The sequence below is a fragment of the Mobula hypostoma genome, chromosome 23, assembly GCF_963921235.1.
Source record: "Mobula hypostoma chromosome 23, sMobHyp1.1, whole genome shotgun sequence".
Taxonomy (NCBI): Eukaryota; Metazoa; Chordata; class Chondrichthyes; order Myliobatiformes; family Myliobatidae; genus Mobula; species Mobula hypostoma.
Window position 1 is genome coordinate 953557 of NC_086119.1, and position 23902 is coordinate 977458.

General features: G+C 41.7%; 1 protein-coding gene across 15 annotated transcripts in view; it reads left to right on the forward strand.

Annotated features, from left to right (window-relative positions):
- Window positions 1-23902, forward strand: part of ncor1 (nuclear receptor corepressor 1) — a 337051-nt gene that overhangs the window by 68022 nt on the left and 245127 nt on the right. For 14 of the 15 annotated variants that reach the window (XM_063031052.1, XM_063031066.1, XM_063031065.1 and 11 more), the window contains one exon: window positions 4388-4577. In XM_063031052.1, the coding sequence (XP_062887122.1) occupies window positions 4388-4577 (190 nt within the window). The remainder of the gene's footprint in view (window positions 1-4387; window positions 4578-23902) is intronic. The other variant, XM_063031063.1, reaches the window with a different exon arrangement.

Here is a 23902-nt window from a genome sequence, read left to right on the forward strand (position 1 = left end):
TTCTGTGAACACGATCCAGAAGCGGTGGTTGGTCAGGAAATACAGTAGGGAATGCATCTTTTAAAAGTTGAGGAAAATATTTCATGGGGTTGTTAGATTCCACAGCTTCCCTCACCCCGATCATTCGTAAATTCTGCCGTCGCATTCTAGATTCCAAGTCAGAGTTTTTAAAAGTCAAAAAGTCAAGTTTCTTCTTCATTACATTAATTGTTTCTTCGATTTTCCCCATCTTAAGCTCACTTTGTTGCGCGAATTTTTGAAGATCAGATATAGCCGACTGATGTTCCGCAATAAATGTTTGCATCTTATCAATTGAATCGGCAATTTTCTGGAGATTAGTTGAGATTTCCGTATGAATCAGGTCTTTAACAGGGCCTGCAATTTCCGTACGAATCATCTCCCTAACAGAGGTTGAAATTTCCCTCTGAATTAACTCCGATATCGCTTTCAAAGTCACCGGTGATTCAGTCGGGGGGAGATCCGTAGCTTTCGGTTTAACCGGAGGTTTACCATCCTTGCCGTTTTTCCCGTTCTTAGACATAGCAGATCTAAGTATCATCCAATTGTCAGAGAATTCAGTTTAATTCAAAGTATTGTAAGAATTCATGCCTTAATGGTTAATTAAAGTATAGCTGACCATAGAGAAAAAAAACTCAGAGGTAATGGAGCGAGTCAAGAACGCGACTTCACTCCATGAGCGCTACCGGAAGCACTCGTGTACCTGCACTTTCAGAACGCCTTTGATAAGGTCCCACATAGGAAGTTAGTGGGCAAAATACACAGGTATTGGGGGTAGGGTACTGACATGGATAGAAAATTGTTTGGCAGACAGGAAACAAAGAGTAGGGATTAACGGGCCCTTTTCAGAATGGCAGACAGTGACTAGTGGGGTACTGCAAGGCTCGGTGCTGGGACCACAGCTATTTACAATATACATTAATGATTTAGATGAAGGGATTAAAAGTAACATTAGCAAATTTGCAGATGACACAAAGCTGGGTGGCAGTGTGAAATGTGAGGAGGATGTTATGAGAATGCAGGGTGACTTGGACAGGTTGGGTGAGTGGGCAGATGCATGGCAGATGCAGTTTAATGTGGATAAATGTGAGGTTATCCCCACTTTGATGACAAGATCAGGAAGGCAGATTACTATCTGAATGGTGTCAAGTTCAGCATCAGCTTCTTGGCCATGCATTAATCTGCCAAATCATCCTGTTTCTACCCTCACTGGCATGTTGCACAGGTAGCAATCCAGAAATTACTACCCGGGAGGTCCTGCTTCTCAGGTTGCTACCTAGCTCTCTAAATTCTCTTTTCAGGGCTTCTTTGTTCTTCCTTCCTATGTCATTGGTACCAATATTTACCAAAATATCTGGCTGCTCTCCCTCTCAAATGCTGCAGATGCAGTCCAAGACATCCTTGACTCTGGCACCAGGGAGGCAACATGCCACACACATCCCATTTATGTCTACAGAATCTCTTGTTGTTCCCCTGATTATTGAGTCCCCTATCACTATCAGTACCCTCTTCTCCCTCCTTCCCTTCTGCACCATGGACATATGCTGAGTACTAGTAACCTTGTCTCTGTGGCATTCTCCTGGGAGGTCATTCCCCACAGAAGTATCCAAAACCGTATACTTATTATTTTGGGGAATGGTCACAGGGGTGTTCTGCGTTAGCTGCCTCTTCAGATTTCCATTTCTTTTGACAGGCACACAGCTACTCACCTCCTGCAACTTAGGGGTGACCACTTGCCTGTAACTCTGATTAATCCTCACTCTCCCATACAAACTGAAGGTCTTTCAGCTGCTGCTCCAGATCCCTAGCACTGTCTTCAAGGAGCAACAGCCGGATGCACTTTGCACAGATGCAGTTTCCTGGGAGACACTGGGTCTCCCAGGACTCCAACATCTAGCATGGAGAGCACACAATAGCCATTTACCTCTCTAGGTACAGTAAGACAAGAAAAAATGGAACCTTAACAGAAGCTTACCCAGCGCCAACACCTCTTTTGAGCTGAAGCCTCCTTTGAGCTAAAGCCTGACACTCCTACTCTCACCATTGGCCTACATCCAACAATATCCCTTCTGTACTTTTAAACAATTGTTGCCGACGTGCAAGAATCCTCATCACTGGGCCTGCTGCTGCCACTGATTGGGCCGCCAGAAATAACATGATTCTTTTGCTTTTGTGACCCTGCTTCAAATATTGGTTCTTCTTGCCTTGAGGATAAGTAATTTTGTAATGAGTTTATTGTCACCTACTGGAATATAGTGAAAAGCTTTTGTTTTGCATGCCACACAGGCAGATCATTCCATATACAAGTTCAGCAAGGTAGTACGGAAGGAAAACAAAACCATTGCAGAACATAGTGTTACAGTGAGAGTGTAAAGGAGCAAAAGTATAGGAAGCCATATGGAAGTTAGTGGGACTGGTATTCTTGAGTTGTAAAGAGGCTAGAGGAGTTGAGGCTTTTTTCCCTGGTGTGGAGGAGGCTGAGGGGTGATCTTATAGAGGTTTATAGAATCATGAGGGCCATAGATAAGGTCAAAACCTTTTTTTTTCCCCTTGGGTAGGCATATCTAAAACTAGAGGGCACAAGATGAGTTGGACCACAAGTTGGGGTAAGAGGGGAAAGGTTAAAGGTGGACCTGAGGACCATCATGTTCACACAAGTTGGTGGATAGATGGAATGAGCTGCCAGAGAAAGTGATGAAGCAACTAGTTATGTTTAACATATGTTTGGGCAGATACAGGGTTGGTGAAGATCTAGAGCAGGGGTTCCCAACTTTTTTATGCCATGGAACCCTACCATTAAATAAAGGATCTGTGGATGTCAGGTTGGGATCCCGCTTGCCTAGAGGGGTATGGGGCCAAATGTGAGGAAGTGTGCAGAGGGGTTGCCCTATTTCCCTGCCATGTAAACTGTAAATTATTTAAGTATTTTTTCCCTAATATAAACATGTTCCAGAATATGAGAGCCTCCTTCAACTCTCCTGCTTCCTGCTAAATATTGACGTAAAAGATTCATTTAGGACCTCATTCATATCCCCCAGCTCAATACATAGTTACTCTGCTTCTAATACACTTCAAGGGTTTTGGGATGTTGCTGAACACCAGAAGACATAGGAGTAGAATTGGGGTATTCAGCCCATTGAGTTTGCTCTGCCATTCCATCATAGATGATTTATTCAGCACCATTCTCCTGCCTGCTCCCTGTTTTGATGCCCTGACTAATCAAGACCTATCAGCCTCTGCCTCCACAGCCATCTGTGGCAATGAATTCCATAGATTCACTACTCTTGGCTAAAGAAATTCCTCTTCATTTCTGTTCTAAATAGATGTCCCTCTATTTTGAGGCTGTGCCCTCTGGACCTGGACTATAATCCCACTATAGGGAACATCCTCTGCACATCACTCTGTCTAGGCCTTTCAATATTCACTAAGTTTCACTGAGGCCCCCCTTCCTCCACATAAGACAATTGTTCGTTGTCTACAGCACCGTCTTCAATACTGTAATTCCAGGCAAACTCTTCTCCAAATTCTAAACCCTAGGAGTCAGTGCCTCCCTCTGCAACTGGATTCTTGTCTTCCTGACCTGCAGGCTGTAATCAGTAAGGATGGGCAACAACACCTCCCATGATTATTTTAAACACCCATGCTCCTCAAGGTTGCATCTTCAGTCCTATACTCTTGGGACACTCATGTGCTCTCTGTACGCTCATGACTGTGTGGCTAGATTCTGCTCTAACTCCATCTGCAAGTTTGCAAATGATACCACTTGTGGGTTGTGTCTCAAATAACGACAAGTTGGAGTACAGGAAGGAGATAGAGAGCCTACTGGCATAGCGTCATGGCAACAATCTTTCCCTCAGTGTCAGCAAAACAAAAGAACTGGTCATCAACTTCAGGAAAGGGGGCAGTACACATACTGCTGTTTACATCAACAGTGTTGAGGTTGAGAGCTTCAGGTTCCTAAGTGTGAACATCAGCAACAAGTCCTGCTCCAACCATATTAATATTACAAACACCACTATGTCCTCAGGAGACTGAAGAAAATTGACATGACCCCATTGACCTTTACCATTCACAGGCAGAGCCATTGCCATACCAATCCATAATGCATCTGGATAGGATGCTCTCTGTGGTGCAGCAATAAAAAATTTGTCAGAGTCAAAGGGAAGACATTAAATTTCTTTAGCCTCCTGAAAAAGTGGAGGTGCTGGTGAGTTTTCTTACAGTTGTACCAGGGCAGGACATTGGTGAAGATCACTCCTAGCAACTGAAGTTCAACCCTCTTTCAATCAATGGACTTACCTGTTCTGTTTTCTAGACGGACTGGACAATGAAGAGACAGGTTCATTTGGTAAAACAATTTGTTTTTCAGGCCTCAAGAAAGGAGAAGTGGCTATGAACAGTCTTACCATAGCGTGGCTGGGCAGCCTGATCACGATTCACTGGAAAGCAAACGTCCACGACTTGAACAGGTACCTGAACCCCACTTTCAGCGTGCTACAGTACTACCCCTAGTGCACCCTGTAGCAGAGGGCCTTCGAGCACCCACAGAGCTAAAGAAGGTAAGTGTTGGTTGTTAGAGTAGGCAGCACTATACACGGATTCATTTAAAAACCAAAAAGTTAATAGTATCTTCTGGCTTATGCATATACAACTGTGAGGAGTAAGCTAAAGAATGAAAATAGCAGTTGACCCTTTGGCACCTAGAAAAAGATTTAAATAGAAGCCATTTAACGAAGTGTTTGGGTCCCTGCTTAGTATCTAACTTTTGTTTAGATGCATCTGAAGGACATTACCATTATTTGTCTCTTCAACGTATTGATGTCTGAATTCAACACAAAATTGTTATTCGATAGGTTGGTGGCAGCAAATGGTGTATAATAATCAACTCAGAGAATCATACAGCTTAAAAGTAGGTCCTTAGGCCTAATATGTCAATGCTGACCATCTGCACCTAACCCATTACCATTTCTAGATCTACAGTCAGTCTTACAGTATGGAAACAGGCCCTTTGGCCCAAGTTATTAGTCTGGCCGCACTTGGAGTATTGTCAGCAGTTTTGGGCCCCTTATCTCAGAAAGGATGTGTTGTCATTGGAGAGAGTCTAGAGGAGGTTCACAAGGATGATTCCGGGAATGAAGGGGTTAACATATGAGTTGCGTTTGGAAGCTTTGGGCCTGTACTCACTGGAATTTAGAAGAATGCGGGGGGGGATCTCATTGAAATCTCCCAAATGTTGAAAGGACTAAATAGGGTGGAGAGGATGTTTCTTATGGTGGGGGTATCGAGAACTAGAGGGCATAGCCTCGAAATTGAGGGGTGACCTTTTAGAACAGGTAAGGAGGAATTTTTTTAGCCAGGGAGTAATGAATCTGTGGAATGCTCTGCCACAGACTGTAGTGGAGGCCCCAAGTCCATGGGTATATTTAAGGCTGAAGTTGATACAAACCCCATTTCCAGAAAAGTTGGGATATTTTCCAAAATGCAATAACAACAAAAATCTGTGATATGTTAATTCACGTGAACCTTTATTTAACTGACAAAAGTACAAAGAAAAGATTTTCAGTAGTTTTACTGACCAACTTAATTGTATTTTGTAAACACACATAAATTTAGAATTTGATGGCTGCAACACACTCAACAAAAGTTGGGTCAAAGGCATATTTACCATTGTGTTACATCACCTTTCCTTTTAATAACACTTTTGAATCATTTTGGAACTGAGGATACTAACTGTAGTAGATTTGCAATTGGAAATTTTGTCCATTCTTGCTTGATATAAGACTTCAGCTGTTCACCAGTCCGTGGTCTCCGTTGTCTGATTCTCCTCTTCATGATGCACCATACATTTTCAATAGGAGATGGATCTGGACTGGCAGCAGGCCAGTCAAGCACACGCACTCTGTGTCTACAAGGCCACGCTGTTGTAGCCCGTGCAGAATGTGGTCTGGCATTGTCCTGCTGAAATAAGCATGGAAGTCCCGGGAAGAGACGTCGCCTTGATGGCAACATATGTCTCTCTAAAATCCTAATATAGGCCTCAGAGTCAATGGTACCTTCACATACATGCAACTCACCTATGCCGTGGGCACTGATGCACCCCCATACTATCACAGATGCTGGCTTTTGTACCTTTCGCTGATAACAATCTGGATGGTCGTTTTCATCTTTGGCACGGAGAACTCGACGCCCGTTTTTTCCGAAAACTAGCTGAAATGTGGACTCATCTGACCACAGCACACGGTTCCACAGTCTTTCGGTCCATCTGAGATGAGCTCGGGCCCAGAGAACTCGCCAGCGTTTCTGCATAGAGTTGATGTATGGCTTCCTCCTTGCGTAATACAGTTTCAAGTTGCATTTCTGGATGCAGCGACGGAGTGTGTTGAGTGACAATGGTTTTCCAAAGTACTCCCGAGCCCAGGTGGCTATAATTGTCACAGTAGCATTACGGTTTCTTAGGCAGTGCCGCCTGAGGGCTTGAAGATCACACTCATTCTTTCTTTCTTTCTTTTTAAATCTTTTTATTGAGTAAGTATACAAAAAAGGTAAGCCATATAAACATTAATACAATGTTAAAGTATAATAAAATTCCAAAAGATAACAATACCAAAAAGAAAATACTACAAACAATGTAATTTAAGCATAAGAAACCAAAATAACATAATAGTATACTAGATTTTATATATATCAATGGAAAAAAAGAAAAAAAAACCCCAAAAAAAAACCCACCGTGCAACTAACTAAAAGCAAAGCAAAGCAATGGGCTAACTTGAAACCAAACAGAGTTAAACTTAAAATCACGTCCTCAATCCCGACCTCCATTAAAACAGTGAAAAAAAAACAAGAAGGGTAAATATTACATTAAATGAAAATATCGAATAAAAGGTCCCCAAATCTGTTCAAATTTAAATGAAGAATCATGAAGGTGACTTCTAATTTTCTCCAGATTCAAACATAAAATCGTCTGAGAAAACCAAAAAAAGGTAGTTGGAGCATTAAGCTCTTTCCAATGTTGTAAAATACATCTTTTCGCCATTAAAGTAAGAAATGCAATCATTCTACGGGCTGAAGGGGAAAGATTACTAGAAATTTTTGGTAGTCCAAAGATAGCAGTAATAGGGTGAGGAGAGATATCTATATTTAATACCTTAGAAATAATATTGAAAATATCTCTCCAAAAAGTTTCCAAAGTAGGGCAAGACCAAAACATATGAGTTAAAGAGGCTATCTGCCCCGAACATCTATCACAGAAAGGATTAATATGCGAGTAAAAACGCGCTAACTTATCTTTGGACATATGTGCTCTATGCACCACTTTAAATTGAATTAGGGAATGTTTAGCACAAATAGAAGAAGTATTAACTAATTGTAAAATCTGCCCCCAATCATCCACAGAAATGGTAAGCCCCATTTCCTGTTCCCAATCTACCCTAATCTTATCAAATGGAGCTTTCCTGAGTTTCATAATAATATTATAAATCATAGCCGATGCACCTTTCTGACATGGATTAAGGTTAATTATCGAATCTAAAATATATATAGGAGGAAGCATTGGAAAGGAAGGAAGTATAGTACTTAGAAAATTTCTAACTTGTAAATATCTAAAAAAATGTATTCTTGATAGGTTATATTTATTAGATAATTGTTCAAAAGACATAAGGGAACCATCTAAAAATAAATCCAAAAACCGTAAAATACCCTTAGTCTTCCAAGTTTGAAAAGCGCGATCCGTAAAAGAGGGAGGAAAAAATATGTTACCTAAAATAGGAATCGCTAACCCGAATTGATTAAGATCAAAAAATTTTCTGAATTGAAACCAAATACGCAAAGCATATTTAACGATCGGGTTAGAGACCTGCTTAAGGCGTTTCGAATCAAAAGGAAGAGATGAACCTAAAATAGAACCAAGTGTATAACCCTGAACAGATTGTAATTCCAATGCCACCCATTTAGGAATAGATAGTATATCCCGGTCAAGTAACCAAAATTTCATATGTCGAATATTAGTAGCCCAATAATAAAATCTAAAGTTAGGTAATGCTAAACCTCCATCTCTCTTAGCTTTCTGTAAATGTATTTTACCCAGTCTCGGATTCTTATTCTGCCAAATAAATGAAGAAATTTTAGAGTCGACTTTATCAAAAAAAGATTTAGGAACGAAAATTGGTAATGCCTGAAACACATATAAAAATTTTGGCAAAAAAAACATCTTAACTGCATTAATACGACCAATCAAAATTAAATATAAAGGAAACCATTTAGATGAAAGTTGAGTAATATGGTCTATTAATGGTAAAAAGTTAGTCTTAAATAAATCTTTATGTTTACAAGTAATTTTAATCCCAAGATATGAAAGGTAATTATTAATCAATTTAAATGGAAATTTATAATATAAGGGAAGATGTTTATTAATCGGAAAAAGTTCACTCTTACTAAGATTTAATTTATAACCTGAGAAAAGACCAAATTGTGCTAATAACTCTAAAACAGCAGGAATAGATCTCTCAGGATTAGAAATATATAAAAGTAAATCATCAGCATAGAGTGATAATTTATGGGACTTTAATCCCCGAGTTATCCCAGTAATATTTGAAGATTCTCGAATAGCAATTGCAAGAGGTTCTAATGCAATATCAAATAATAGGGGACTGAGAGGACAGCCTTGTCGAGTACCACGAAAGAGAGGAAAAAAAGGTGAGTTTAAAGAGTTAGTACGAACCGAGGCTACAGGGGAGTGATATAACAGTTTAATCCAGGATATAAATTTCAGGCTAAAATTAAACATTTCAAGCACCTTAAATAAATAAGGCCATTCTACTCTATCAAAAGCTTTCTCGGCATCTAAAGAAATAACACACTCAGGAACATTTTGTGAGGGAGTATAAACGATATTTAACAATGTACGAATATTATAAAAAGAGTAACGACCTTTAATAAAACCCGTTTGGTCTTCCGAAATAATAGAAGGAAGTACTTTTTCTAGTCTATTTGCTAATAACTTAGAAAAGACTTTAGAATCAACATTTAATAAAGATATTGGTCTATAAGATGCACATTGAGCAGGGTCTTTATCCTTCTTTAGTATTAAAGAAATTGATGCTCTATTAAAAGATTCCGGAAGTTTACCAAGTTTCAAAGAAGCCTCAAAAACCTTATAGAGCCAGGGAATCAATAAAGAAGCAAAACATTTATAAAATTCAACGGTAAACCCATCAGGGCCAGGAGCTTTCCCCAGATTCATAGAAAAAATAACATTCTTAATCTCATCCATTGTAATGGAAGTATCTAATAAAGAAGACATATCCTGTGAAATCTGAGGAAAGTCTAACTTATCTAGAAAATCATTCATATATTTAGAATCTCGAGGAGACTCTGATTGATATAAAGAAGAATAAAAATCACAAAAGGTATGATTAATCCCCACATGATCCAATATCAATCGATCATTTTGGTTATAAATCTGATTGATTTGAGATTTAACATAATTAGATTTCAATTGATTAGCCAGCAGCTTGCCAATTTTATCACTGTGAACATAAAAATCACTTCTTGTTTTCTTTAATTGGTTTACAATCGAGGACGAGAGTAGTAAACTGTGTTCCATTTGAAGTTCAGTTCTTTGTTTGTATAGCTCCTCAGAAGGAGCCATAACATATTTCTTATCAATTTCTTTAATCTTGTCCACAATTGCCATCTCCTCCTGCTTCTGTTTCTTCCTCAAAGCAACGGAATACGAAATAATCTGACCCCGAATATAGGCTTTAAAAGTGTCCCAAAGAGTGTTAACCGAAATATCTTCTGTATGGTTAATTATAAAAAAAAGCTCAATCTGTTCATTCATAAAATTAACAAAGTCCGAGTCCTGAAGCAACAGCGAATTAAAACGCCATTGTCTATTGTTTGGTATATTGGCCATAATTTTAATAGAAAGCTTAAGTGGAGCATGATCCGAAATGGTTATAGAATCATAATCACATTTAATCACTGAAGGAATGAGACGAGAATCAATAAAAAAATAATCAATTCTTGAATAGGAATGATGAACATGTGAAAAAAAGGAAAAATCTTTTTCCTGAGGATGCAGAAAACGCCAAATATCCGTCGACCCAGAATCAGAAAGGAAAAAATTAATCAAATTTGCAGATTTATTAGGTAAAGTCCGTAAAGGAGCTGAACGGTCCAAAGCTGGAGATAAACAGGTATTAAGATCTCCGCCCCAAATCAATGAAAACTCGTTCAAATTCAGAAACTGATCAAACAATGATTTATAAAATTCCGGACAATCCATATTAGGAGCATAAACATTAACCAAAACTACTTTTTTATTAAATAGTAAACCACTAACCAATAAAAATCTACCATTCGGATCAGAGATAATATCCTGTTGTATAAAAGTAACTGAGGAATCTATAAAAATAGAGACGCCTCGAATCTTAGCATTGGAGTTCGAATGAAATTGTTGTCCCTTCCAGAATTTGAAAAAACGTAGTCTGTCCCCCCTCCGTACATGGGTCTCTTGTAAAAATAAAATTTGTGCTTTAAGTCTCCGGAACACTTTAAAAACTTTTTTCCTTTTAATAGGATGATTAAGACCATTAGTATTCCAGGAGACAAAATTAATAATAGACTCCATAAATCCTAAAGTCAACCCACAACAGGGAGGATTGACAATAGGCGCGACCCACAAACCCGGAGAGGGAACAGAACATACAAAAGATACCGGGGAAAAGGACGCAACCAGTACTTCAATAATGTATATAGCCCAAAGAAAAACAAACTAAAACGTGAAGCCCCTCCCGCCACCCCCCAGCCCAAGACCCCAAGGCAAAATCTAAAGCAGACCCGCCAGAAAGAAGCAAGCGCTAAAACTACCCCCATGCCTTCCGGTATACGCTCCCTAAAAAAAAGGTATAAATATGAAAAGGATCAGCTAATTGTAAAACAGTAAAAAAATAAATAAAAAAAAGTTAGCTCAATTAGAATACACACAGAACAGAACAAAAGCCGGAAAATATATATTAAAAAAAACCACAATATACCTCAAACTCATGAATAGACACAGCAACAAAAAAAATAGGATTATTAACATAAAGTGATTATAAAAAGCAAAACAGAATAAAATTTAAACAAAAACTACAAAATTTAAGGCCGCACAGGAAATACGTAAGATGACAAAAGGGAAGTAACCACCCAGAATCCCCTGGGAAAAGAAAGAAATGACGCAGTTAAAAAGAAAGTTTAGTAGCCATATTAAGAAATCGAAAGTAAACTTTTCTGCCCAAATAGGGCACAGAAAAGTTAAAACCAACCAATTCACAGCCTCCGATCGACGGAGAAAATTAAAAAGAAAGCAATTAAGATGTTGGAGATGAAAGTTGATCCAGATAACTCTGGGCATCCGATGGAGAATCAAAAAAACGAAGGGCTCCATCTGACATGCGAATCCTTAGACGTGCAGGGTACAGCAGCGCTGGTCTTAAATCCCTCTTATAGAATTCCGACATCACGGATCTGTAACGGACCAGTTGGTCCCAGATTGGTTTACTGAAATCTTCCACGAATCGGAACTTAAGATCCGAAAAATCAATGAAACCTTTAGATCGAGCGAATCGAAACAGTCTCTCCTTGTCTTGAAAGTAATGAAAACGTAAGATAACATGCCTAGGTCTATCTGACCTAGACGAGTATGATGGGATTCTGTGAACACGATCCAGTAGCGGTGGTTGGTCAGGAAATACAGTAGGGAATGCATCTTTTAAAAGTTGGGAGAAATATTTCATGGGGTTGTTACCTTCAGCGGCTTCCCTCACGCCAATCATTCGTAAATTCTGCCGTCGCATTCTAGATTCCAAGTCAGAGTTTTTAAAAGTCAAAAAGTCAAGTTTCTTCTTCATTACATTAACTGTTTCTTCGATTTTCCCCATCTTAAGCTCACTTTGTTGCGCGAATTTTTGAAGATCAGATATAGCCGACTGATGTTCCGCAATACATGTTTGCATCTTATCAATTAAACCGGCAATTTTCTGGAAATTAGTTGAGATTTCCGTATGAATCAGGTCTTTAACAGGGCCTGCAATTTCCGTACGAATCATCTCCCTAACAGAGGTTGAGATTTCCCTCTGAATTAACTCCGCTATCGCTTTCAAAGTCACCGGTGATTCAGTCGGAGGGAGATCCGTAGCTTTCGGTTTAACCGGAGGTTTACCATCCTTGCCGTCTTTCTCGTTCTTAGACATAGCAGATCTAAGTTCCATCCAGTTGTCGGAGAATTCAGTTTAATTCAAAGTATTGTAAGAGTTGATGCCTTAATGGTTAATTAAAGTATAGCTGACCATAGAGAAAAAAAACTCAGAGGTAATGGAGCGAGTCAAGAACGCGACTTCACTCCATGAGCGCTACCGGAAGTCCCCACACTCATTCAACAGTGGTTTCCGACCTTGCCCTTTACGCACTGAGATGTCTCTGAATCTTTTCACAATATTAGGTACTGTAGACGTTGAAAGACCTAAATTCTCTGCAATCTTGCGGTGAGAAATGTTCCTTTTGAACTGACTAACAATTCTCTCACGAATTTTGTTACAAAAGGGTGAGCCACGACCCATCCTTGCTTGCAAAGACTGAGCCTTTGATGGACGCTACTTTTATACCCAGTCATGATACCTCACCTGCTACCAATTAGCCTGCTTAATGTGGAGTCTTCCAAACTGGTGTTACTTGAATATTCTGTGCACTTTTCAATCTTATTTTAACTCTGTCCCAACTTTTGTTTAGTGTGTTGCAGCCATCAAATTCTAAATTTGTGTATATTTACAAAATACAATTAAGTTGGTCAGTAAAACTATTGAAAATCTTTTCTTTGTACTTTTGTCAGTTAAATAAAGGTTCACATGAATTAACATATCACAGGTTTTTGTTTTTATTGCATTTTGGAAAATATCCCAACTTTTCTGGAAATGGGGTTTGTAGTTTCCTGATTGGTCAGGGCATCAAAGGATATGCAAGAAGGCAGGTGGGATCCGGGACTAGCCATGATGTAATGGTGGAGCAGACTCAAGGGGCTGAACGGCATAATTCTGCTCCTATGGAATTGCACCTGCTGACGAAGATGTCCGTTTGAACTCATCACACTTGCACGTGATTGGCCCGTTTCCCTTGAGGTTTTCTCTATATATGTACCTGCTCAGAAGTCTCTCAGTTGTTGTACTGACCTCTACAGTTGTACCTGCCTATACAGTTTTTTTCTGGCAGCTGGTTCCATATACCAACCAGATATGAAAAAAAATATTGCCCCACAGATCTCTTTTAAATATTTTTCTTCGACTTAAATCTATATCCTCGAGTTTTGGACTCCCCTATTCAGGGAGAAAGACTGATCATCCACCTTATCTTTGCCACTCATGATATTATATACCCTGTAAGATCACTTCTCGACATCCTGCAGTCCAGGGGGGAATGTCCAAACCTGTGAGCCTCTCCTTGTATCTTGAGGGGGACAGAGCGGGAAGGATTAAAGGACGAGGGGTGACATTACTAGTCAGGGAAAATGTCATGGCAGTGCTCAGTCAGGGCAGACTGGAGAACTCATCTAGTGAGGCGTAATGGGTGGAACTGAGGAATGAGAAAGGTATGACCATATTAATGAGACTGTATTACGGACAATCCAACAGTCTAATGGATTTGGAGGAACTAATTTGTTGAGAGATCACAGACTGTTGCAAGAAGCATAAGATTTTTATAGTCAGTGATTTTAACTTCCCACATGTTAACTGCCACTTGCATATTGTAAAAGTACTAGGTGGGATAGAGTTTCTCAAATGTCTTCAGGAAAGTTTCTTTAGTCAGTACATAAAGTCCCAATGAGAGAGTGTGTGATACTTGATCTGCTATTAGGGAATGAGACAGGGCAGGTGACAGAGTTTGTGCAGGTGAACACTTTGCATCCAGCAATCAAAATGCCATTAATTTCGAAATAAATTTGGAAAAAGATAGATCTAGTCCATGGGTTTACATTCTAAATTGGAGAAAAGCTAATTTTCTTTCAGAAAAGCAAGAGAACACTTAAAGAAATCAGTGCTAAAAGAAGGCATGAGGTTGCCTTGGGAAACAAGGTGAAGGAGAATCCTCAGGGGTTCTGCAGAAATGTTCAAAGCAAAGGGATTGCAAGGAGCAAAATCAGTCTTCTGGAAGATCAGAATGGTATCCATGCCTGGAGTGAAAAGAGGTAGTGGAGAAAATTAATCTTTTACATTTATATTTCCTCTGGAGACTAGCAGAGTCTATAGAAGTGAGGCAAAGCAGCATCGACTTCATGGACCCTACACATTACAGAGGAGGAAGTGTTTGCTGTCTTGAGGCAAATTAGGGTAGATAAATTTGCAGGACCTGACAAGGTGTTCCCCAGAACCTACGGGAGGGAAGTACAGAAACTGCCAGGGCCCTAGCAGAGATATTTAAATCATCCTTAGCAACAGGTGAGGTGTTGGAGGATTGGAGCAGAGCCAGTGTTGTTCCGCCGATTAAGAAAGGCTCTAAAAATAAACCAGGAAATTATAGGCCAGTGAGACTAGTAGTGGGAAAGTTATTGGAAGGTATATCTAGTCCCTTAGAATGAGTATTTGGATGGACATGGACTGATCTGGGAGAGTCAGCATAGCTTTGTGTGTTGTAGAGTTGTAGATTGTGTCTAACCAATCTTGTAGGATTTTTCGAGAAAATAGCAGGAAAGTTGATTAAGGCAAGGAAGTTGTCTATATAGACTTTAGCAAGGGATTTGACAAGGTCCCGCATGGGTGATTGATCAAGAAAGTTCAGTCGCTCGGCATTCAAGATGAGGTAGTAAATTGGATTAGGTAATTAGCTTTTTGGGAGAAGCCAAAGAACAGTAGTAGATGGTTGCCTCTCTGAATGCAGGCCTGTGACTAGAGATCTGCTGCAGGGATTGGTTCTGGGTCCATTGTTGTTTGTCAACTAATTCAGTGATCTGGATGATAATGTGGTTAACTGGATCAGCAAATCTGCTGATCAAGATTTGGGGTGTAGTGGACAGTGAGGAAGGCTATCATGGCTTGCAGTAGGATCTGGACCTGCTGGAAAAATGGTCTGGAAAATGGTAGATGGAATTTAATGCAAACAAATATGAGATGTTGCACTTCAGTAGGACCAACTAGGGTAGGCCTTACACACTGAACGGTAGGGCACTGAAGGATGTGGTCAAACAAAGGGGTCTGGGAATATAGGTAAATTCATTGAAAGCGGAGTTACAGGGAGATAGGGTTGTAAAGAAAGCTTTTGGCACATTGGCCTTCATAAATCAAAGTATTGAGTACAGGAGATGAGATGCTATGTTGAAGTTGTATAAGATATTGGTGAGGCCTAATTTGCAGTACTGTACAGAGGTTTAGTCGTCTACCCATAGGAACAATGAAGGTAAAGTTAAAAGGGTATAGTGAAAATTTGTAAGGATGTTGCTGGGTTTGGAGGACCTGAGTAAAATGAAAAGATTGAATAGGTTAGGACTTACTTCCTTAGAACAGATTGAGAGGAGATTTGCCGGAGGTAGACAAAATTATAAGGGGTACAGATGGGGTAAATGCAAGCAGGCTTTTTCTGTTGAGGTTGGATAGGAGTGCAACTGGAGGTCGTGTTAAGGATGAAAGGTGAAAAGTCTAAGGGGAACATTCACTTTGAGGGTTGTGGGAATTTCGGATTGGTACATGGATGGTCGGCAGGTTGATGGAAGTAGGCAGTTTAAATAGCTCAGCGTGGACTAGATGGGCCAAAGAGCCTGTGTTTGTGCTGTACTTTTCTATGACTATGACTCAAGCCCCCTAGTCCCAGTAAGATTCCTTGTAAATCTTTATTGCATCCTTTTCAGCTAAAGGAGATTCTTTTTATAGAAGGGTAATCAGAACCACACATAATACTCCTAATATGGTTTCAACATCAGCAGCTTACACAGTTGTAATATGTTATCCTGTCTTCTGTTGTCGGAGACCTAACTGATGAAGGAAAGCATGCCAAATGCCTTGAAAGTTCCTTATCTACCTTTGTCTCCACTTTCAGGGAATTGTGTACCTGTACCCCTGGGTATCTCTGCTTTATAAAACTGTAGGACCTTACTATTTATTGTTTACATCCTGCTTTGATTTAACTGACCAAATTTCCTTCCTGCTGGTTTCTTGTTTATCATTATACATTTTAATAATCTATATACACAAAAAGGATTATGTTTGTGTTTCTCTTAGTAATCTGCACTGTCACACCTCGTATTTATCCATTGATAATTTGCACATTCAGCTAATTTGTTTGTTCTCACTCTTGAAGTTCACAGTTCAAAGTAAATTTATTATCAAAGTATGTAACATAGCACCTTGAGCTTCATTTTCTTGCAGGCATTCACAGTAGAATAAAGCAATAAATAGAATCACTGAAAAACTACACAAGGACCGAAAGATTACCAATGTGCAAAAGATGACAAACCGTACAAACACAAAATAAATAAATGGATAATATTGAGAGCCTGAATTGTGGAGTGCTTGAAAATGAGTCCATAAGTTAAGATGATTTATGAAAGGAAGCTGGTGACTAATATCAAAGAAGATACTAAAAGTTTTTTTTAAGTATATAAAAGGTAACAGAGAGTTGAGGGTAGATAAAGGACCAATAGAGGATGACGCTGAAGATATTGTAATGAGAGACGCAGAGATGGCAGAGGAACTGAATACATATTTTGCATCGGTCTTCACAGTGGAAGACATCTGCAGTATACCGGACATTGAAGAGTGTCAAGGAAGTGAAGTTTGTGCAGTGACAATTATGACTGAGAAGGTGCTCAAGAAGCTCAGTGGTCTGAGGCTGGATAAATCTCCTGGACCTGATGGAAGATACCCTCGGTTTCTGAAGAAAGTAGCTGGAGAGATTGCAGAGGCATTAACAGTAATCTTTCAAGAATCGATAGATTCTGGCATTGTACCGGATGACAGGAAAATTGCAAATGTTACTCCGCTATTTAAGAAGAGTGGGAGGCAGCAGAAAGGAAACTATAGACTTGTTAACCTGGGAAGTTGTTGGAATCGATTGTTAAGGTTGAGGTTACAGTGCACCTGGAGGCACATGACAAGATAGGCCAAAGCCAGCATAGTTTTCTGAAAGGAAAATTTTGCCTGACTAACCTACTGCAACCTTTTGAGGAAATTACAAGCAGGGTAGACCATAGAACACTACAGCACAGAAAACAGGCCATTCGGCTCCTCTAGTCTGTGCCGAAACTTTATTCTGCTAGTCCCATTGACCTGCACCCAGTCCATAACCCTCCAGACCTCTCCCATCCATGTATCTATCCAATTTATTCTTAAAATATAAGAGTGAGCCAGCATTTACCACGTCAGGTGGCAGCTCGTTCCACACTCCCACCGCTGTCTGAGTGAAGAAGTTCCCCCTAAACCTTTCCCCTTTAACCCTAAAGCCAGTCATCTCGTATTTAACTCTCCTAATCTAAGTGGAAAGAGCCTACTCGCATTTACTCTGTTTCTACCCCTCATAATTTTGTAAACCTCAATCAAATCTCCCCTCATTCTTCTACGCTCCAAGGAATGAAGTCTTAACCTGTTCAATCTTTCCCTGTAACTCAACTTCTGAAGACCCGGCAACATCCTAGTAAATCTCTGCACTCTTTCAATCTTACTGATATCCTTCCTATAGTTAGGTGGCCAGACCTGTACACAATACTCCAGATTTGGCCTCACCAATGTCTTACACAACCTCACCATGACATCCCAACTCCTATACTCAGTACTTTGATTTATGAATGCCAGGATGCCAAAAGCCTTCTATACAACCCTGTCTACCTGTGACGCCACTTTCAGGGAATTATGTATTTGAACACCCAGATCCCTTTGTTCCTCCGCACTCCTCAGTGCCCTACCATTTACTGTGTATGTCCTACCTTGATTTGTCCTTCCAAAATGCAACACTTCACACTTGACTGCATTAAATTCCATCTGCCATTTTCTAGCTCATTTTTCCATTTGGTCCAGATCCCCCTGCAAGCTTTGAAAGCCTTCCTCGCTGTCCACAATGCCTCCACTCTTAGTGTCATCAACAAACTTGCTGATCCAATTTACCACATTATCATCAGGATCATTGATATAGACAACAAACAACAATGGTCCCAGCACAGATCCTTGAAGCACACCACTAGTCACAGGCCTCCAGTCTGAGAAGCAATCATCCACTACCACTCTGTCTTCTCCCACACAGCCAATTTCGAATCCAGTTTACAACCTCTCCATGGATACCTAGTGTCTGAACCTTCTGAACTAACCTCCCATGTGGGACCTTGTCAAAGGCCTTACTAAAATCCATGTAGACAACATCCACAACCTTTCCTTCATCTACTTTCTTGGTAACCTCCTCAAAACTCTACAAGATTCATTAAACACAATCTACCTCGCACAAAGCCATGCTGACTATCCTTAGTCAGCCCTTGGCTGTCCAAATACTTGTATATCCAATCTCTCAGAACACCTTTCAGTAACTTACCTACTACTGATGTCAGGCTCACCGGCTTGTAATTACCTGGTTTACTTTTGGAGCCTTTTTTAAGCAACGGAACAACATGAGTTACCCTCCAATCCTCCGGCACCGCACCCGTGGCTAAGGACATTTTAAATATTTCTGCCAGGGCCCCTGCAATTTCTACACTAGTCTCTCTCAAGGTTGGAGGAAATGTCATGTCAGGCCCGGGGATTTATCTACCTTTATTTGCTGTAAGGCAGCAAGCACCTCCTCCTCTTTAATCTCTATATGTTCCCTGACACTACTGCTTGTTTCCCTTCCTTCCATATACACTATGTCAGTTTCCTGAGTAAATACTGATCCAAAAAAACTGTTGATCTCCCCCATCTCGTGAGGCTCCACACATAGACGACCACGCTGATCTTCGAGGGGACCAATTTTGTCCCTTACTATTCTTTCACTCTTAATATACTTGTAGTAACCCTTCATGTTTACCTTCACATTATCTGCCAAAGCAACCTCGTGTCTTTTTTTTGCCTTCCTGATTTCCTCCTCTAGTATTTTCTTACTTTTTCTATACTCTTCAAGTACCTCATTTGTTCCTTGTTGCCTGTACCTGCTATACACCTCTTTCTTTTTTTTAACCAGATCGCCAATATCTCTTGAAAACCAAGGTTCCCTGTGCCTGTTAACTTTGCCTTTAATCCGGTAGGAACGTGCAAACTCTGCACTCAAAATTTTGCCTTTGAAGGCCTTCCACTTACTGAACACATCCTTGCCAGAAAACACCTTATCCCAATCCACTCTTCCTAGATCCTTTCTCATTTCCACAGACACCAGAATTAGCCTTTCTCCAATTTAGAACCTCAACTCAAGGACCAGACCTATCCTTATTCATAATTAACTTGAAACTAATGACATTATGGTCACTGGACCCAAAATGTTCGCCTACACATATTTCTGTCACCTGACCTGTCTGGTTCCCTAGTAGGAGATCAAGTATTGCATCCTCTCTCGTTGGTACCTCTATATATTGATTTAGAAAACTTTCCTGAACACATTTGACAAACTCCAAGTCATCCAGCTCTTTCACAATGTGGGAGTCCCAGTCAATATGTGGAAAGTTAAAACCCCCTGCTATTACAACTTCCTGTTTCTTACATTGGTCTGCTATCTCTCTACAGATTTGCTCCTCCAATTCTCTTTGACTTTTGGGCGGTCTATAATACAACCCTATTAGTGTGGTTACACCTTTCCCATTCCTTCGCTCCACCCATACGGCCTCTGTAGATGAACCCTCCGGGCTGTCCTGTCTACGCACAGCTGTGATATTTTCCCTGACTAGTAATGCCACTCCTCCCCCTTTCATCCCTCCCCCTCTATCACGTCTGAAACAAGGGAACCCCGGAACATTAAGATGCCAGTCCTGCCTCTCCTGCAACCAAGTCTCACTAATAGCGCAAACACGAGGAAATCTGCAGATGCTGGAATTTCAAGCAATACATAAAAGTTGCTAGTGAACACAGCAGGCCAGGCAGCATCTCTAGGAAGAGGTACAGTCGACGTTTTGGGCCAAGACCCTTCGTCAGGACTAACTGAGAGAAGAGCTAGTAAGAGATTTGAGAGGGGGAGAGGGAGATCAGAAATCACTAATAGCAATAATGTCATAATCCCACATGCCAATCCACGCCCTTTCATCTGCCTTACCTACAGTACTCCTTGCATTGAAATAGATGCATCTGAGAACATTTTTAGATTAGATTAGATTCAACTTTATTGTCATTGTGCCGAGTACAGATACAAAGCCAATGAAATGCAGTTAGCATCTTACCAGAGATGCAAAGAATAGTGTTATTTACAAAATAATTGCGAATAAAAAGTAAGTGCTACAGCAAACAAATATAAAAGTACTGAGACAGTCCAATATGGGTGCAATACTGCTTAGCGCTGTGATGTGAGGTTCAGCAGGGTCACAGCCTCAGGGAAGAAGCTCTTCCTGTGCCTGCTGGTGTGGGAGCGGAGGCTCCTGTAGCGCCTACCGGATGGGAGGAGAGTAAAAAGTCCATGGTTAGGGTGAGATGCATCCTTGATAATGCTTTTCGCCCTGCCCGGGCAGCGTTTATGGTAGATATTCTTAACGGTGGGCAATTGGGTGCCGATAATCCGCTGGGCAGTTTTCACCACATGCTGGAGTGCTTTGTGGTCTGATACGGGACAATTGCCATACCACACTGAGGTGCAGTTGGTGAGTATGCTCTCAATGGTACAGCGGTAAAAGTCCGTCAGTATCCTGGGACAGAGGTGAGCTTTCTTGATGCTCCGCAGGAAATAAAGGCGCTAGTGCGCCTTTTTGATCAGGATGGAGGAGTTCAGGGACCAGGTGAGATCCTCGGAAATGTGCACACCAAGGAATTTGAAGCTTGATGCACGCTCCACTACAGCTCTGTTAATGTAGATGGGGACGTGAGTGTAGCTCCTAGCACGCTGGAAGCCCACAATGATCTCCTTGGTCTTCTGGGTGTTAAGAGCCAGGTTGTTGTCGGCACACCACACGGCCAGGTGCTGGACCTCGTCCCTGTAGGCCGTCTCGTCATCCCCTCTGATCAGGCCAATCACCGTGGTGTTGTCTGCGAACTTGATTAAGGAGTTAGAACCGTGTACAGGAACGCAGCCATAGGTGAAAAGGGAGTACAGAAGAGGGCTCAGTACACAGCCTTGAGGCACGCTGGTGTTCAGGGTGAGAGTGGAGGAGGAGAGGTTGTCTAACTTAACTGATTAGGGTCGGTTAGTCAGAAAGTCCAAGGTTCATTTGCAGAGAGGTGAGCTAATACCAAGCTGGCGAAGTTTGGTGATCAGCTTGGAGGGGATCACAGTATTGAATGCCAAACTAAAGTCAATGAACAGCATTCTAACGCAAGAGTTGGGGCTGTCCAGGTGGGTCAGGGCAGAGTGAAGTGCAGTGGAGATGGCGTCCTCTGTTGACCTGTTGGTGCAATGTGCAAATTGATGGGGGTCCAGGGTAGTGGGCAGACGGGATTTCAGATGTGATAGAACCAGTCCCACAAAGCACTTTGCAATGATGGGGGTGAGTGCAACTGGGCGGAAGTCATTCAGGCCCGTGGCAGTGGAATGCTTTGGCACTGGCACGACGGTGGCAATGTTAACCTTGTAGGGACAACTGCCTGGGCCAGGGACAGATTAAAAATGTCCGTGAAGACCCCGGCCAGCTGCCCTGCACAGACTCTGAGCACACAGCCAGTTATTCCATCTGGACCAGCTGCCTTCCGTACATTCACACTGCTCAGGGTGGCGCAGATATCAGAGGTGGAAGGTGAGAGAGGCAGTTCACCAGGTGGGAGATCTACTTTGAGGGTGACCTCCTTGTTCTCTCAGTCAAAGTGAGCGGAGAAGTAATTGAGCTCATCAGGGAGCTTAATCACGTACAAACCTTTTGATTTCTGTCTATACATGCAGTCCTCGCATGACCTTTATCCTCCTCCACCTCACTGTCTGCTCTAACACCCTGGTTCCCCTCCCCCTGCAAATCTAGTTTAAGCCCCCCAGAGCAGCACTAGAAAACCTACCTGCAAGGATGTTAGTCCCCCTCCAGTTCAGGTGCAAACCATCCCATCGGAACAGGTCCCACCTTCCCTGGAACAAGGCCCAATTGTCCAGAAATATGAAGCCCTCCCTCCTGTACCATCTCCTTAGCCACATATTTAGCTGCATTATCTTCCTATTTCTAGCCTCACTAGCACGTGGCACGGGTAGCAATCCTGAGATTGTATCCCTGGAGGTCCTTCAACTTTGCGCCTAACTCCCTAAACTCTCTTTGCAGGACCTCCTCCTCCTTCCTACCCATGTCATTGGTCCCTACATGGACCACGACATCTGGCTGCTCACCCTCCCTCTTGAGAATACAGAGAACTCAATCCAAGAAATCGTGGACCCTGGTACCAGGGAGGCAACAGACCATCGGGGATTCTTGATCTCTCCCACAGAACCTCTTATCTCTCCCCCTAACTATCGATTCCCCTATCACTACTGCTCTCCTCTTTTCCCTCCTCCCTTTCTGAGCTGAGGGTCCAGTCTCGGTGCCAGAGACACAACCACTACAACTTGTCCCTGGTAGGTCGTCTCCACCAACAGTATCCAAAATGGTATATTTATTGTTGATGGGAACGGCCACAGGGGTGCTCTGCTCTTTCTGTCTGTTCCCCTTCCCTCTCCTGACAATCACACAGCTACCTGGCTCCTGACTTTTAGGGGTGACTGTCTCTCTGAAACTGTCTATTTCTGCCTCTGCCTCTCGAATGATCCGAAGTTCATCCAGCTCCAGCTCCAGTTCCCTAACTCGGTTTGTCAGGAGCTGCAGCTGGATGCACCTTTTACAGGTGTAGTCAGCAGGGATGTTTGTGCGGTCCCTGACTTTCCACATTCTGCAAACGGAGCACTAGACTGCCCAAACTGCTGCCTCCATTACCTACTCCTAAGTTAATTAAGTTAATTAAAGGAACTTGCCCAGCCTTACCTCACTGGGAGCAGGCTTGTCCTCAGCCTTTGCTCACCAAAGCCTCAAAGCTCCACTCCTACCCTGTGCCACTCACACACTGGCCGCTCCTCCTCTTCTTCTTCCTTGAGTTTTTACGGCAGTAGGCATCCACACTCTTGCATTACTGCCATCTTCAGGATTTATTGTCCCTCATTGTCCATTCACTTTAAAGTTGTCTTTCCAGTCCCGTCGCCCTTAAAAAAACTAAACAACCATTTCCTCCCCAATCACTCTCCCCACATTCCAATAAACCTTTAACACTGTTCTCTACCAGTCCTATTTTGCGTAATTGTAACATTTGTTGTCTTTCCTGTGCAAATTTCCTGCATGAAATAAGGATATGCTCTATTGTTTCAGTCTCCTGACTTAGATCACAAAAACCTTTTGGATGTTTGTTTATGATGGCCAGAGTACCATTAAGATTGCTGTGCCCAATTCTTAGTCTACTGGCCGTTCCTCTTCAGTTACCCCTCCTTTTATTTGTCGCTGCCAATTATCTCAAGTACTCACTCCCTCTAATTAACACGGTCTAACCCTTCAGTTGCCCTCCACACTCCTTTTAAAGCACAGTCACCTCAGCTGCTTCCCAGCACTCAGCGCTCTCCTGAGCACCTCGCTCCTCCTCCTGCTGCGACGGTCCCACGATCACACTGTCCCGAGTCACAGCTCCGTTCTCCTTTTAAAGCACACTCACGTCAGCTCCTCAGCTGCTTCCCAGCGCTCAGCGCTCATCCGAGCACCTTGTTCCTCCTCCTGCTGTGACGGTCCTACAATCATGGAGATGCAGTAGATGTGGTGTACTTGGATTTTCAGAAGGCC